General features: G+C 49.9%; 1 protein-coding gene across 5 annotated transcripts in view; it reads right to left on the bottom strand.

Moving 5' to 3' along the window:
- Positions 1 to 7,133, bottom strand: part of TOP1MT (DNA topoisomerase I mitochondrial) — a 33,003-nt gene extending 25,870 nt beyond the window's left edge. For 4 of the 5 annotated variants that reach the window (XR_004549590.1, XR_004549591.1, XM_034062366.1 and 1 more), the window contains exons 1-6: positions 6,882 to 7,133; positions 5,600 to 5,715; positions 3,725 to 3,846; positions 2,249 to 2,371; positions 1,542 to 1,729; positions 594 to 738 (exon numbers count right to left, since the gene is read on the bottom strand). Coding sequence is in view for 3 of the 5 variants with exons in the window: in XM_034062366.1 (XP_033918257.1) it covers positions 594 to 738; positions 1,542 to 1,729; positions 2,249 to 2,371; positions 3,725 to 3,846; positions 5,600 to 5,715; positions 6,882 to 6,979 (792 nt within the window). In the remaining 2 variants the exon portion in view is untranslated. The remainder of the gene's footprint in view (positions 1 to 593; positions 739 to 1,541; positions 1,730 to 2,248; positions 2,372 to 3,724; positions 3,847 to 5,599; positions 5,716 to 6,881) is intronic. The other variant, XM_034062376.1, reaches the window with a different exon arrangement.
- Between the last annotated feature and the right edge of the window lie 9,670 nt (positions 7,134 to 16,803).

Below are 16,803 nucleotides of genomic sequence, written 5' to 3'. Positions count from 1 at the left end.
TGGGATCCTGGACAAGTCTGGGCTGCTTGTAGTCTGGAGGTGTCCTCCATCAGCTAGCCCAGAGCCAAGTGGTCAAGCACTGCTTGGCCATGACCGCTGCTGCTTGGATACCAACATGGACTGACACAATGCACTTCAGTTGTGCCCAACTTCCATGCAGTGTCCTTGCTTTGAGGATTGGAAATAGCTTTAAATCACTTTTCCCTCCCCAAAAAGCATTCACTCACTTCCATGGCACTACAGATTGATCCCACCTCGCCTACCATCCATTTAATAGCATAAATGAATTCAACCCCATGATCCTCTCAGCCCTTGTCTGGCCTTCAATATCCTTCCCTGGACACATAAGCAGCATGGCACAGGGATGGCTCTGCCGCTAGCATTGAATAGGATTGATGCTAAACAGTCATCTCTGCCCTTTTCACCTCATCACCCAATGGCACACCAGTTTAGCTTAGCCCTTTTTGGGGTTGAAAAGCACATTTTTGGTGATGTGGCAGCCACATCTCTGCTTTCCCCTGATCTCTCCACCTGACTAAGAGCCAGTGGTCCACAAGGCACCAGCTCTGCCTGAACAGCAGCATCCCTCCCACCTTCAGCTTGGAGCTGGGGTTCAGCATGATGTACTTCAATGTGTGCTGGATGTTCTCTGTCCACGAGGCCAGCCAGGTAACAGTGTTATCACAGCGCACCTCCTTCCACTTGTGTCCTTGTGGTGGCTCAGGGATCTTGGAGTCCCTGTGGGCAGAGCCAGGTTACAGCCCTCAGACCATGAAGAAACAGGCCATCAGCTCAACCCTTTCTTCATAGTCAGACAAAGATGATCAATACATTGTAGTACTGCTTACAGTAAGCACACAGCCCAACAAGAACTGCTCCACAACACGAACGGGATGATCTTAAGATCCTTTCCAACCCAAACCATTCTATGATCAGGTCTTAATCATTTGGATGCTGAGGAAAACAGGAGGACTTGCTGGACTGGTGAGGAGGTGTTTTAAACCAAGTTCACAATGCCTTCATATGGGTGGTTTAGGACCAGTCCAACTCATGTAACTTATAAGGCAAACCCTCTTAACCCAGTCACTGGTTCTCCTCCCTCCAGTGAGCATTGTGATGCTTCCAGCCACCAAAAGTAACTCTTGTTTAGGAGGAATGGAATTTAGGAGGAAAGGAATTTAGGAGGAAAGCCATTCCTAATGTGCTTCATGCTGGGCTTTGTGTTGTCCCTTCTTCAGAGACCAAAGGAGCACTGCAGTGCTTGCAGTTAATGCTGGGTGAACAGTGTGGGCACCAGTGAGATGGGAGCTGCTGAGCAGCTTCCTGCCCACTGTACACTGATCAAGAAGCCAAAAGTCAGACCTAATTGCAAAGCACACCTATGGGGGTGATAATAGAGCGACATAGAGCGACGAGTCCAAACCTCAGGGTGTGCAAAGGAGTGATTGTAGGATACAGCAAAACCCCACAGCTGTACATAAAGGTGTGGTGCTCACCCCAGTCCCAAAAGCAGCCCCACAGCTCTTTCCATAGCAACTCACTTGCTGCAGTTGATGATAACATCTTCTGGCATGATCCTCTTCTTCAGCATGCCCATCTTGGGGTGGTCACCACGGCCACGGAAGAGCCCCGGTGGCTCTGTTTTGAAGTTGCCTATCTTCTCCCGGTGCCCATCGAGGATGCAGTACCCATATTCCTCCTGGATCTTATCCGCCTCCTCCTTCAGTTTCTGGAATGAGCATCATGCCACAATCACCCCATGGGATGATGCCAAAATCCCATAACTTGCAACTACCTATCAGCATCCCTAGAGATACTCAAAGGATACAGAGCTCAAAGGGTTACAGGAAACGTGGGTCCAAATCCAATCCCCAAGCATGGCTCATCTTCACCCACTTTGCAAACCCTCCCAATGATGCTTTCCCAGTGCAAATGTGCCCAGTGCAATATGTCAAGGAAAAGGCCTACATGCCACCACCCCCTTGCGAAGTTCCACCATCTCTAGACCAAGCAGGACCCCAAACAATGGTCCAAGAATGATGGGTACCCTGCAAAACTATGGAACATGCAGGACCTACAGATGCAGCTTAATGAAGAGAAGGGTGATGGTCATGGGGACAGAGAGAGTCCAAAGGGCAAACAGGACAAGGCATAACACAAAGAAGGGAGAGAAGCAGGAGCCAAAATACCCCAAACTGGTCCCAAACCTTATCAGCCAGTCCCGGATGCCATAGGAAACAGTCCTCACCTGCTTCTCCTCTTTGGGGAGTGCTTTCCGAGCCTCATTTTTGTCCACAAAGTACTTGTGGATCTCAGTGAAGTCACATTTGTCCAGGTCCTTGATTATATTCCGCTCTGCTGAGGTCATCTCCTGAGCAAGAGGTAAGAGGGGATGGGTAAAGCCAGGAGGCAAAACGGACTCCACACAGAGCTGCTGCCTATGAGCCTCCTTCACAGGCAAGGAAGGAGACCTACATGGAATGGTTTGGGTTGGAAAGGACCTTAAGATGACCCAGTTCCAACCCCTGCCACAGGCAGGGACACCTGCCACTGGAGCAGCTTGCTCCAAGCCCCTGTGTCCAACCTGGCCTTGAACACTGCCAGGGATGTGGCAGCTACAGCTTCTCTGGGCACCCTGTGCCAGCACCTCAGCACCCTCACAGTAAAGAACTTCTTCCTTATCTCCAACCTGAACTTCCCCTGTTTCAGTCTGAACCCATCACCCCTTGTCCCATCACTGCAGTCCCTGATGAAGAGTCTCTCTCCAGCATCCTTGTAGCCCAACTTCAGACACTGGAAGCTGCCGTGAGATCTCCACACAGCTTCTCTTCTCCAGGCTCAACAGCCCCAATGTTCTCAGCCTGTCTCCATACAGGAGGTGCTGCAGCCCCTGCTCATACTCATGGCTTCCTCTGGACTTGCTCCAACAGTTCCATGTCCTTCTGATGTTGAGGACACCAGAACTGCAGCCAGTGCTGCAAGTGGGGTCTCATGAGAGCAGAGCACAGGGACAGTATCACCTCCTTCGACCTGCTTTTGATGAAACCCAGGACATGGGTTATCTCTGGGCTGTTAGAATGTGCCATTCCTCAGGAAGTCCATCAGGAAGCAGCTACCCCATCTATCCGACCACATCCACCCAAGGACACACAGAACTGCCATGGCAGGAGGGCAGGCTGCATGTGGACACTTGAGCTTGCACCCAGAGCAGCAGAACACAGCCAGGTCTGGAGTGGAGCAACCTCTAACCTGTGCTGTGGATACAAGTGGTCCCCCTAAGCATGACAGCAAGCAGCACCAAAGGTATCCATCCCTGGCAGTGTTCAAGGCCAGGTTGGATGAAGCCTTGGGTGATAGGGTTTAGTGTGAGGTGTCCCTGCCCATGGCAGAGGGGTGGAAATGGATGATCTTAAGGTCCTTTCCAACCCTAACTATTCTATGATTCTATTATTTGTGATGCTGTCTGCAAGTCCCAGCAACATCTTTCTTATGTAGCATCACTAAACCTCACAGGGAGCACTATGTGAGGTCCTCAAGGATGCTGCAGACAGAAAGCCCCAGTCTAAACCCATAACGAAAGAAACCGTATCATTTAGAATCTTAACATTATAAGACACAAAGCTCATCCCCTCCATCCCACACTGTAGCTTAGGATCTACCTGGGGACAACAGGTTTAATGCTGAGTGTTCAGTGCAGAGGATGGACACTAAGGAGGGAAGGTACCTTCCTCCAGTCATTGAAGAAGTTGTTCTGGAAGATCTCCTTGGTTGTATATTCATGATCAAGCATTTTGGCATAGAACGTGGCAATTTCCTCCGTGGCCAGGCTCAGCTTCATGGGTTTGCCTAGGAAGGGAGAGGACCTTTAGCATCAGTGATGGGGACAGCTCAACCCCACAACTCCAAGCAATTGGTTGATGAACCCTCATGTTAAGCAGTGCACAAACAGGGATGAGGGGTGAGAAAAGACACTGGCAGGACTTCAGCATCCCCTATTGGATGCTGAAGACTTCAGCCTTGCCTATGGACCAACACCCAGAGCAGCCCATCTGCATACACACACTTCATCTTCTCCAGAGGAATGGAAATCATAGAATAGAATCCTGGAATGGTTTGGGCTGGAAGGGATCTTAAAGCTTATCCAGTTCCAACCCCTGCCATGGGCAGGGACACCTTCCACTGGAGCAGGGTGCTCCAAGCCCCTGTGTCCATCCTGGCCTTGAACACTGCCAGGGATGGGGCATCCCATTTGTTCCCCTGCACCAGACACTGGGGGTTTTGGGGTTCCTGACCTCCACCTGAACTGCAGTGCACACTGGGTCACAGCCTTAGAGGAACCTCACAACAACCTACATACACCAGCCCAGCCATGGTGCCTTCTTGCTTCAGGTTGTTGCCTGTCCTCAACCAGCCTTTTCCATCCAGGAATGCTGCCACCTTTCAGCAAATGACCCAGCACCACCCAGTATCCCAGGCCAAAGCCACCAGCCTGGATGCACACAACACACAGATGGGTCTCCGACAGCTCGGAAGCACAAAGTCCAAACCCTATGCAGGAGCACACAGAGCTGCCAGGGCTCCTCTTCACAGAGCTGACAACCCCATCGATGTCCCAGCAGTGCCCTCTGGTGACAGCTTTAGGAGGCAATTTACCCAAATTGGCCTTTTTCCTCCTTTTTCTGCTCTACAAAGTCCACAAGGCACAAGTAGCCCATTGAAGGGGCTCAGGGGGACCAAGATTCCATGGGACTGGGGTTCTCTCCTATCTCTGGCATCCCTTGGTCAAGTCCTAAAGGACTTTATGTGTTTTTCCCCTTGATTGAGGGATGAAGCTGAGAGAGGGAAGGAGAGAACAGCCAAGCACCTGTCCTGTTGATCTCAGCCCCTCCACTGCAATGTGATGCATGGGGCCATCAGGAACCATGACCAGGAGCTTGGAGCAACCCAGTCAGGCCCTGCAGGATCCTGGTGGCCAAGTGATCACTGAGGCCATGGGACAGGCAAAGTGCATATCAAAAGTTAAATCCCATTTTCCTGCCTTCTGGGGGAAGCATCAGGAGCTGCCTTAAAGCTCAAACCCAAAAGGCATCTTAATGAGGAAATAAATGTGGTGTGGAGGAAATAAACATCTTCACAGCAGGTACACAAGGATTTCAAATAGCATCAAGATGCATTGCTTCTCCTTAGGCAGCTTGGGGTCTAGACACCCCATTGCATGGCCTGCAGCAAGGAGAGGATGGGAACAGAGGTGCAAGTCCCAGATCCACACATGGCTGCATTACAGTATCCTAGAACCAGCTGCAAACAGCTGCATAGGAGCCCTCACACTGCTTGGGGTGCTCTGCAGGGAATGGGATGGATGAGGCACCCTGTAGCCATCAGGGTTCATTAGCTCCACAGTAACCCCATAACTCCTACCCTGTGCAAACCCCTCCAGCTTTAACCCAGGGCTCTGGCTTTAAAGGGCCTAAATATCCCATTGGATAATAGTGTGTGGTCTGCAATACTTCCCCCCTCCTTATACAAGAGGAGACAGTGGCTCTTTGGCCAGGTAGAAGACAACTCCACATGACAAGGTCCCATCAGAAGGTGAACATACCATTATAATAGAACTGCACATCCTCAGGCAGCGGCTCATAGAGAGGGGCAAAGTAGGGTCCTCGGTGCTCCAGCTGGATCCATTTTATCCCATCTTCTTTCTTCTCCTCTTCCCACCTGGGACAAGTGCACAGGGACCCATGAGAGCATCCCAATCATGGGGTCTGGGATCTTCTCCCAAAAGATGCTCTGAGAAGTGATGGTTGCCATAAAACCCAGGTAAAATGCTGTTGTCTCTGCTCCTGCCTCAGTTTCCCCATTCTTTCAAACAAGGAATACTGCAATAGAACCTAGGGGAAGGGGTCTTGAAGAAGGGAACACACTTAGTATGGTGACATAAAGGGATATATAGGGAGAATGAAGGGATGGATGGGTCAACCAAACACCTGGGCATAGGCAGAGACCCCATTGCTGAGCCACAAAGGCTGCTCAGTTTGCATAGAAGGGGCTGCAAGCACTAAAATGTACTTTGCTTATTAAAGAGCACCCAAACCCAGATAAAAACAAGGTTCAGAGGTTCATGTGCATAGGCCAGAGACGGGCCACACACAAACATTACACCCATGCTCTTAATACAAGTAAGATGCTCATGCATCTTCCCCATCCAGAACAAGCAGGATTTTAATGTCACTGCAAACATCAGCAGTGAGATTAAGCTTTAAAGGGCATTTTAAATGACAAATATATAGTATATACATGTAACATATATATATGTAAGATATATAGTATATAACACCCACCCTGAAGATCAGAATAGCATTAAAAGAGAGAACCAGAGGTTAAAGCTCTGCTGACATCAGCGCACTGAACCCGCACCCTGCGGCTCCGCACCAGCCCCTTAACCCCAACATCCCTGGGAAAACACAAGGATTTCTGGGCAAATCCGTCGGGATTTCACCCCAGGGAAGGCAACACTCCCTGCTGGTGGCTGGACTTGATGACATTAAAGGTCTTTCCCAACGTATTTAATGCTGAGATTGCGTTTCTCGCTCAGCAGCGCCCCGGAAGCGTTTCTGACCGTTCTCCTCCCCAACAGGAAACGCGGTGGAATACACCGATTGCATTAAACAATGAAATGGGCCAGGAAAGCATAGGAAAAGCGACAAGAAAACCCAACAAGCTACAGAAAACTTGGCTAAAAGCATCCTGGAGGCAGGCAGCCATAAAAGGGATGCACAGGACTGCAGGACACAGCAGCAGCGATTGCAGGACACAGAATGGCTTCGTTTCTCCTCCCAAACCTATTCAAACCCCCATCCCATCAGAGCATCACCCCCACTCACCTACCGCAGCCCCCAGAGCCGAACCGCAGGCAAACTGGGGTGAACTGGGGCTGATGGACCCTGCGGCCAAGCAGCAGGGAGGTGAGATGCCGGTACATGGCACCAGTCACCCACAGAGCATCCGATGCGGGTGGATGGATGCTCAGGTCATCCCAAGCATCCTGCTACCCACCCGGGCATGGTGGCAGTGGGACCACCGCAGGTATCGCTATGAGAGGGCACCAACGTGTCCGAGCGGTGCAGGTTGTGGTACTTCCCATGTGCCGGGGCAGTGCATTATGGGAAGTGTAGTCCTGCATGTGTTTTGGGGTAAAACTGCCCCAAATTGGGCTCATGCCATGTACCAGCCTCTTGCCTCTGTGCCAGCCCCTCCAAACAAGGCATTATATAGGGAAAGAAGATGCTTAGTCTCATTTTTCATGCCACCCTGTGCTCCCCAAGAGCCATCCCATAGGTCCAGGCATCACGGACACCCCTGAGTGGGATAACAACCTAAAAGCTCCCCACAGGTCGGGTTTGCAACCGGTTCTAAAGCATCTAGCTCCCTAAATGCTCCTTTACCTTTAGGTATTGGGGTGCTCTGGGAGACAGTGACACCATGTGGCTAAAGCCACTGCTCCCAGCCACCTACAAAGGCAAATACAGCATCCATCTGCCACACTCATCCAACCCTTCCCAGTGCTCTCCTATCAAAAAAGCTTGCCTGGATCATCCAAAAACTGCTGCAAAAACAGGCAAAAAGGTAAATGAAGCCTCTCTACACCTCCCTGTTACAGGTCCCACTGTCTTAGAAGTGGGTTTATTAGAGGGGGGTGTGTAAATCATCTCTTCCACCAGCCATGAGCATCTCCTTTCCCTGGGTGGGCATCAGCAAAACCACTCCAAGAGGAAAACATACTGTATGTATGTACTGTGTGTATAGCAGTATGTACTGCTATAAGGCTAAACCAGACTATTATACAGGTATTATTGAGGATGCAAACCCTTGTGTTCTCTTTTCCTCCTGCTGAAAGCGCCAAGTTAGATAGAGGCTTAAAATAGAGCGGAGAAGTTAAAATATAGTAATATAAATATAAATATTTTCTTTATTTATATAATTATATAATTATTAAGTTATAGCGATAAAAAGTTGAAATTTTACCCTAAGAAATAAAGCTAAACCCCCAATTGCATTAGGGTTAGACCTGCCCCCAGGTCCAAGGCACATACAACACTTACCATTTCCACTTGTTTTCGGTGTCCTCTTTTTCTTCCTCTTTCTTCTTTTTAGCCTTTTGATTGCTCTTTTCCCCTCCTCCTTCCTTAGATTTCCTCTTTGGCTTCTTCCTCGGTGTCTCCTCTTCACTTTTCTCCCTTTTCTCCATTTCCTCCTCTGGCTTTTTCACCTTCCTTTTCCGTGGCACATCTCCCTTCCCTTCCTCACCCTCCTCATCCTTCACCTCCTCTTTGACACCTGCACTGTGGGTCTCACCCCATCCTTCATCCCCTTTCTCATCCTCCTCCTTCACCCCTTCCCTATCTTCACTTCCCTTTCCCACCACATCTTTCTCCTCCAGTTCATCTCCCACTCCTTTTTCTCCTTCCCCTTCATGTGCCTTCTCCAGCTCTTGCTCCTCTTCCAGCTTGTCCTTCTTTATTGTCTTCTTCCCCATTTTCCCCACCTTTGCCATTTTAACCTCCTTGCACTTCCCTATTTGTCCCTTCTGCTTTTTCTTCGTGCCACCCTGTTTCCAGGTGTTGTTGCTGCTCCCTTGCTTGGCTCTTCCCTGTCCCCTTGTCTTATTGCTGCCCCCATCAGCACTTTCCTCCTTGATGCTTTCCATCACATTCCCAGGACTTTCATCCAGTTTATCCTCCTTCTTCCCTCTTTTTCTTTCCTTCCCTTTATGCTTCCTCCTCCCTCTTTCTCCCAGCAATCCCTTTTCCTTCTGCTTCCTTTGCTCTTGCTTCTTTTTGCTTGTCAGGCTTTGGGCATCCTCTTGTTGCTGTAGGACAGGGAGGTCCAGCTCCTTCTCCTCATCTTCTGTCATAGCAGTGAGCCCCACATCCACCTCCAAAGGCTCTTCAGAGAGGGATGGAGCCTCTCCAGCAACACCATCACTTGCCTTCGGGATCTGATAAGGGAAGAAAAACAAATCATGGAATGGTTTGGGTGGGAAAGGACCTTAAAGCTCCTGCAGCTCCAACCCCTGCCACGGACAGGGACCCCTTCCACTGGAGCAGGATGATCCAAACCCCTGTGTCCAACCTGGCCTTGAGCACTGCCAGGGATGGGGCAGCCACAGCTTCTCTGGGCACTCTGTGCCAGCGCCTCAGCACCCTCACAGGGAACAGCTTCTGCCTAAGAGCTCAGCTCAGTCTCCCCTCAGGCAGGTTCAAGCCATTCCCCTTGGCCTGTCCTTACAGGCCCTTGTCCCAAGCCCCTCTCCAGGTTTCCTGCAGCCCCTTTAGGCACTGGAGCTGCTCTCAGGTCTCCCCTTCAGGAGCCTTCTCTTGTCCAGGCTGCCCCAGCCCAGCTCTCTCAGCCTGGCTCCAGAACAAAACAGAGGGGGAGAATCCCCTCCCTTCACAGTGGGAATGGAGAAAGATTATCCTAAAGCCCTGGTGAAAGGAGGAGGTGCCAAGGGATGTGCCCCATCCAGAACTGGGTTTAAGGGGTGAAAATGCCCCTGCCCCAGTTTCCTTACCCCAACTCCAGCCTTGGTCTCCAAGAGCTGTTGTCCTGCTGCAGATCCCGTTCTCCAGGGCTTGCACAGGGATCTACAACAGAAGCACAGACATTTCTCACTGCATTGCTGAGCAGCAGCATCCACCTTTTCCATACAAAATTAGGGGATGCTCCCAAGAAAGTCTTCATTTCCCTTCAGGCACAGCACTACCATGGGTGTCGCAGCAGATGGAGATATCCCAAAGCAGCAGCAACTGGCCCCAGGTTCCAGCTTATCATGGAATGGTTTGTGTTGGAAGGGACCTTAAAGCTCCTCCAGCTCCAACCCCTTGCCATAGGCAGGGACCTCTTCCACTGGAGCAGGGTGCTCCAAGCCCCTGTGTCCAACCTGGCCTTGAACACTGCCAGGGATGGGGCAGCCACAGCTCCTCTGGGCACCCTGTGCCAGCGCCTCAGCACCCTCACAGGGAACAGCTTCTGCCTAAGAGCTCAGCTCAGTCTCCCCTCTGTCAAAAAGGGAGGTGGGAAACCTATCTTTGAGTCACTCGTTCCAAAAAGCAAAGCAAGACATGAATGAGAAAGCAGCAAACACAGCCTAAACCAAGCTTATGTCCTCCAGGCTGAGCCTACATCTCCACAGGGCTGAGGGGACAATGTCCCCTTGCGGTGTCCCTGCTGGGTCATTGCCACCTCCCAACAGAGCAAGATGCTTACCAGGCTTCTGAGCATCCCATCCCCAGCTTGTGATCAGCACTACCATCAAAGTAGAAGCCCAACAAGCCAACTTATCCAGACCAACCACAGCCACATTCCTCCAGTCCATGACAGGCAAGCTCAGAGCTAAGCTCAGGCCCTTACATCAGTCCATAATGGACTGGCCAGACCTATTGTCCATCTTTCACCCCTTCTAGCATCCTTTAGCAGGGCCAGTTTGGAAGCATGGCCTGGTGCTACCCAGGAATGAGGTGGGAAGCCAGTTTTCCTCTCCCAAAGAGGATGTCAATGGTTCTCCTTCACATCCAAGTGACTACAAAGACTCACAGTTTCTTCTTTTAGACAAACCATCCCATACACATGGCTCTACAATATCAAGTGAGATTTTGGGCTCCTTGATAAGAATCCATTTAGAATGATGCTAAGTTACCAGCCTGTAGGACATCAGAGCAACACAGGGCTCAGGAAAGCCTTTGAGACTGCTTAGGATGGAGGCAACAAGTCCTCAGAACCAAACCAGGTGCTGGATGTCTCCTTGCAGCCAGAACACACCTTAGACAACCCCCACTGAACTCATTAGGGTGAATGTCCCAGCAAAACACGCTCAGCCCCTCCAATCTCATTAATAGTCAAGCACATCCATGACTCAGAAGGTCCTGCCACCACTTGGGATCGGCTCCTTCCCCACAAGGTCTTATTAGAGGCCTCTCACTGGACATGAAAGCCCCTGTCTCTAAGAGGCAAAGAGGATTAGCCTGCTAAGGACCAGCTTTATGAGCTCAGCTTCCTATCTCTGGCCAGATCTAGCATGGAGCAAAGGGAAGAAACACCCTTTTCCCAGGTTTTGGGAGGCTGGTTGTCCCCACCAGCCTTTCCCCACCGCCTACCTCTGTATTTATGTAGGTATGTGCACCTGAGCAATCACAGCCTGCTGACTCCAGCAGCCTTGGGGAGGTTGGATGGGGACAGGAGCCTCCATTACCACACCTCATTGCACCAGAACCATTGTCCATCCTTCACCTTTCCTGGCATCCCTCAATGGGGGCAGTTGGGAAGCATGGCCTGATGCTACCCAGCCTGATGCTGGGAAACTGGGTTTCTTCTCCCAAAGAGGATGGGAATGGCTCTCCAGGTAAGCACAAAGCACAATTTGGGGCCCCAAATTCCACTTGTGATGGGTTTTGGCAGGCTTTAAAGTGACTGAAGACACCAGGACATAGCCAAGCTGCCCAGCGAAGGCATCAGCAGCAGGGATACAGGAGGGATGCATCAACTCAGCAGTACAGGAAGGAAAAAACAGGGATGTACAACCCCATGGAAAAAAGAGAAAGGACAAATTTGAAGTTCTCTGGCCAAAAAGCATTCAGGAAGTGGCCCAACCTACCTTGAAGAGTCTTCTGGCCCCACTGATGGCCCTTGGTGCAGGGTTGATTCAGTCTCCTCCTGAAAGGTATTAACAGTGTTGATATGGAAGAGGTTAGCTGGCATGGGTACCCCAACAGCAGCATCACCCCCAAGCAACCACCCATCCCCTGTGATAATCAGCAAGGCTACTATACCCATGTCCCATTGACATCCCCCTTCCTCATCCATCTTGAGGAGAAACCAGGAGCCCAGAACACGTTTTTCCAGGTGTTTTTCCAAGCACAGGGAGAATTTCAATGCTTTATGGACTTAGGAAATCCCTTCTGACTTCCAATAGCACTGAATAGGTGTTTTATAGAGCAAATACATGTGAAGTCTCACTGCTCTTCAAACGCCTGCTCACTGGATGTGTTGCTGCTATAGGGGACAGAAGGGATGGGAGGGCTCCAAAACAAAGGTGCATCAAATAGCAGCTTATGTGCATCCACACCAGCTTGATCCTTAGAAGATTTAATGACCCTTATAGCAGATGGCAAGAGGGAAGGAGAGATGGGGGCAAAGCCACAAGGTGGGAAATACAACAAGGGTGACCAGAGGGTAAGGAAAAGAAGGTAAAGTGGAAGGGAAAAGGAAAACATAGGGAAAATGGGACAGGACCAGAGGAAAATGAGCTCGGAGGGGACTCCAACAGAGCCCAGGGAATAACCAGAAGTGTTTGCACACTCATTTTCAAAGCTGAAGCCAGGCTGTCCTGCATCTGGCCATGCAGCACCCTGAAACCCATCCCAGCTTCACCCAGTACATCAAGGCTCTTGTTTTAAACCCCAACTTCCCCAAGTTTCTCTTCTGAAGGCTTTCAAGGGAGGCCAAAACCACACAGGGATTTGTTTGAAAGCTGCTGCTGAGTTAAAACTCATTAAAGGGGGAAAAAAACCTGACTTAATTACAGGTTGGTTACAACAACATAACCTTCTGTTCCCTGGGAATACGCCTGCTCTTGACTTCACAATCCTTCAGTGCTGTCAGCAATCGGGTTGGGAAGTTCAGGAGCAGACAGTCACCGTCTTCCAAAACATATCCTGCATGCAAATGCCTGGAGCTTGCACTGGGAACAGCAGGACATTGACCACAGGCACCCTTGAGGGGTTTCAATGCTACAGCATTAAGAGTATCCATGCAGGAGTGTTTGCTGACGTTACAGACCCTGTTTGCAAGAGGAATGGAGGCTCATCATGGGCAGGAGGAAAAAGCATCTCTGTTGGGCTTTGTTGTATAAGTGTAACATAAAATGGGCAAAGCACAACGGAGAAGGAATTTGTGTTCCTAGCATCATCCAAGAACAGCAGTGAAGACCAAATGCCTCAGAAAGGGATGCTATCAGGATGAGTCTGGTCACAGCTTCATGCTTGGGAAGTGATATAGACACCCAGGTGTTCCCTATTAATGCCAGTTCATGCTCTTGTTCCAAGACTCTAATGACTGTTTCAACCCCAAAACCACCTGAATCTGAGCTTTACTGTTTAACTTAATCCAACATAGAATCATAGAGTAGTTAGGGTTGGAAAGGACCTTCACATCATCCAGTTCCAATCCCCCTGCCATGGGCAGGGACACCTCACACTAAACCATATCACCCAAGGCTCTGTCCAACCTGGCCTTGAACACTGCCAGGGATGGAGCATTCACAACCTCCCTGGGCAACCCATTCCAGTACCTCACCACCCTCACAGTAAAGAATTTCTTCCTTATATCCAATCTAAACCTCTGCTGTTTGTTTTAACCCATTACCCCTTGTCCTATCACTACAGTCTCTAATGAATAGTCCCTCCCCAGCATCCCTGTAGGCCCCCTTCAGATACTGGAAGGCTGCTATGAGGTCTCCATGCAGCTTCTCTTCTCCCAAAGGATCCCTTTTAGATCCACAACATCATCCCCACAGCCCCCTTGAGAGAAAACCACGAGTACTCCTTCATTCTTAGGCACAGAGACCACCACGTACCAACCCAGGAGCAGCTCCCTCCTCTGCTTGGATCCCATCCTGTAGGCTCAAACCGAGTCCTTCTTCAGCCTCTTGCTTTAGGGAGCTTCTTGGCCAGAAAGGAGATGAAGAACACAAGGTTTTCCCCAATTAAAACCCACCTTTTTGATGCTCAAAGCAGACCAAGGAGAGCAGAGATGGACACTGCATTCCCATGGATAGCTCTGGCATGAACCCAGATGGGGAACCCCAGTATGGAAGAGGCAAATCCCTGCAGCTCCCACTTCCTCCTTGATTCCCACCATCTTATCCCCATCCAACCAAGGAGTTACCTGCTGATGATGTTTTCCTGCACTGGCTTCACCTTGATCTCTGGTGACTTCTTCTTCTTCTTCTTCTTCCCTTTTACCACAGGGGGCTGTGCACCAGGATAATACAAAAGAGAAGGAAGCTCATGCAGTGGGTTTGGTGCCCACATAACACTGAGGACAGACACAAGGGTCACCCCAATGCTAGAGCATGGAAAGGGTTGGCTGGTACCTCCACTGTACATGGTATCTCCTCTGATTCCTTCTTCATCACCTTCCTCCTGGGTGCCTTCAACTCCCCCTCCTTATTCCCTGACTCTCTCTTTCGTTTCCTATGGACAAGGGCAAATATATCCCACTGAGGCCAAACAGGCTATGCCTTCAGCAAACCCCTTGGTGGTGAGGATAAACCGTGGTGTGATGCCACCTTATGTCCAGCAGCACCAAAATGGGCTCCCAAATGGAAGTTAAAGGGATTTCCCTACTTATCACTTCAGGGCTGAGCTGCCCAACAGAGCCACCACCACCACCAAGTGTGATAACATTATGCTGGCCATCCCAAAATCCTCTTTCATGCCCCATAGAACTCACCTGCTGCTGTTCTTTGCCCCACTGCTCCTTGAGACCCCCATGGCTCTGTCATCCACCAGCTCTTCAAGATGTGTTATGGGGTTAAAGCAGCATCTCAAGGATGGTCACTGCAACGACAGGAGACAACTCATGGCTGGTAGCACCCCGGTCCTGCTCTTGAAGTAAACCCCAACAGATGCTCACTCCACAGCTCAGTTTGTAAGTATGGGATCAAGATCATTTTAACAAGGATTTGGGCATCTCAGCATGGAGCAATGCCTTATTTTGCCCCCCAGATCCAACATTTTGGGGCACATTTTGCTGTGTAAAATTCCTTTTGCATCATCCCTACAGCATTCTTCAAAAGGAAAAGCCTCGAGTTCTGTCTCTGAGCTGCTGTTGGAGGTGGTAGAAGCAAAATTGCTGTTAAAATAGAAAGGAAATCCCCCCAGACTCACATATCCAGGTAGATAGAGGTGGATTTGCACCCTCAGAACAGCCCAGGGTACTCAGCAAGTATTACCCAGGCCTTAATTACACCCAGAAAGCAACCACAATGGATCTATAATGAAACACAGCTAAAAGACAAGAGAAAAGGTGAGATATTGAGTCCCCTACCAAAGCAGGCAGCTACCACCTCTCCCAGCCTCATGGCTATAGCAGCCAGTCCTCCTCAAATCACTGCTCCCCTAGAAACTCAAGGCCTCAAAAAGACACAAAGGAAACTCAAACAACACCGAATTGATCCTTATTCATAGAGATTTCCCAATACTGAGGAGGAAAAAGGACTTCTCAAAGAGAGAACAAGCTACAAAGCACCACAAGACATGCTGCAAACTTCACAAGGAGTAGAAAACACATTGAAACCCTCTATGCTTTATCACCAATACCAAGCTGTGAGTACTTGCATCTCCTGGTAGAACCACACTCACTCAGGACAAGGCATTGCTCCTACAAAGCATGAAAGAAGACCTTACCCAACTGCTTCCCAAGAGGAATAACCCCCTACAAGCAGCTTATTTAAAGCCTCTCTCAGCCCTGATTGGAGGCTCCCAGCTCAAAATGCACCCTGGGAAATGGAGTTTTAGCCCAAAAGCTGGAATTGAGGGGAATCCCCTAACTAACATCTGCTCAACAAGGAGACCTGCGTGGAGGAAAATGCATTGCACCAGTTAGGTGTGGGATTGGGCCAAATGCTTTGCTTTAGAACAGCTTAAAGAAAAACACCTTCCATGGCATAAATCCCTCTTCAATTAGTAAAGAAGCCCCCAAATCCAGCCTTTCTCAGCTGTCTCTTACCCATCAGAGCCCCATGGCTGGATTTAAAGAGATCTTCGAGCCCAAACTTTGGGTGCAGGGATGCAGTCCTGCAGTGTACCATAAACTGGTGCTCATAACCCTCATCTTGAAGCACTCACTCACCCATCCTCCCCTTCTCCAACCCTATTCATGCAGGGGAGTCCATTGCTTTCACCTGCCTGCTTTGCCATCAAGCAACTCATCGCAGCTGAGCTTCAATTGGTGTCAGCTATTCCCAATCTGGTGCAAACAGGGAAGGGAATGATGTAAAGGGACATTTCATAGCAAAGCTTACCCAAAATGCTGGATTTTGAGGGCAAAAAAGGCATTGCTCCATACTGAAATCCCTAACCAGGACATGTAGCGGGGCCACACGTTCCCCTGGGAAGAAGCCACCTTATTCTTCCCAATGATGCTCCCAGTTCGTGGCTGGGAGCGGAAAAGCCCAGAGGCAGGGCTGGCTCAGGGAAAGCCTCTTTGATCTCCATTGCACCATCCCAGGAAAAAGCATCCAAGCCACCTTTCTTGCTGGATGAGTAAAAGTTGTCAAGGGATGGGAGCCAGCCCCGGGGTAGGGAGCAGGAGAGGATGACTTCGTGCTGGGGCTTGCTCCCTCTTGGCCGCTTTCTGCCAAGCCAGGGACTGGTGTGTGTTTCGTTTTCTTCCCTTTTCCCCCATGGATCCCATCTAGATTTATGGTGGAGGTTTATCCCAAGCTCTCCATGCCATTTGGGATGTTTATAATGGGAAGCAATAGGGTTTGCAGAGTGGGTAAGCTGGGATAAACCACTCCTAACTCAGACCAGCTCCAGTTATACATCCTAACCAAGCACAGCCTGGGTTAAACCTCTTAATAACTGAGTTTTATATCATTTCCCTTTGCAGATGGTCTTCAGGATGGGGGAGATGGAAGTGGGATGGCTCCATCCAGGGCTCTGCAATGGGGAAATGTGGACCACAAAAGGAATGTGGCTCATCCTTGGGGGAAAAGCAGGCTGCAAATGGGGTCTCTGCATGGTT

The sequence above is a fragment of the Melopsittacus undulatus genome, chromosome 1 (genome assembly GCF_012275295.1).
Source record: "Melopsittacus undulatus isolate bMelUnd1 chromosome 1, bMelUnd1.mat.Z, whole genome shotgun sequence".
NCBI classification, from domain to species: Eukaryota; Metazoa; Chordata; class Aves; order Psittaciformes; family Psittaculidae; genus Melopsittacus; species Melopsittacus undulatus.
Note: the sequence above shows the minus strand (reverse complement) of the source record. Positions and strands in the feature narration are given on the sequence as shown.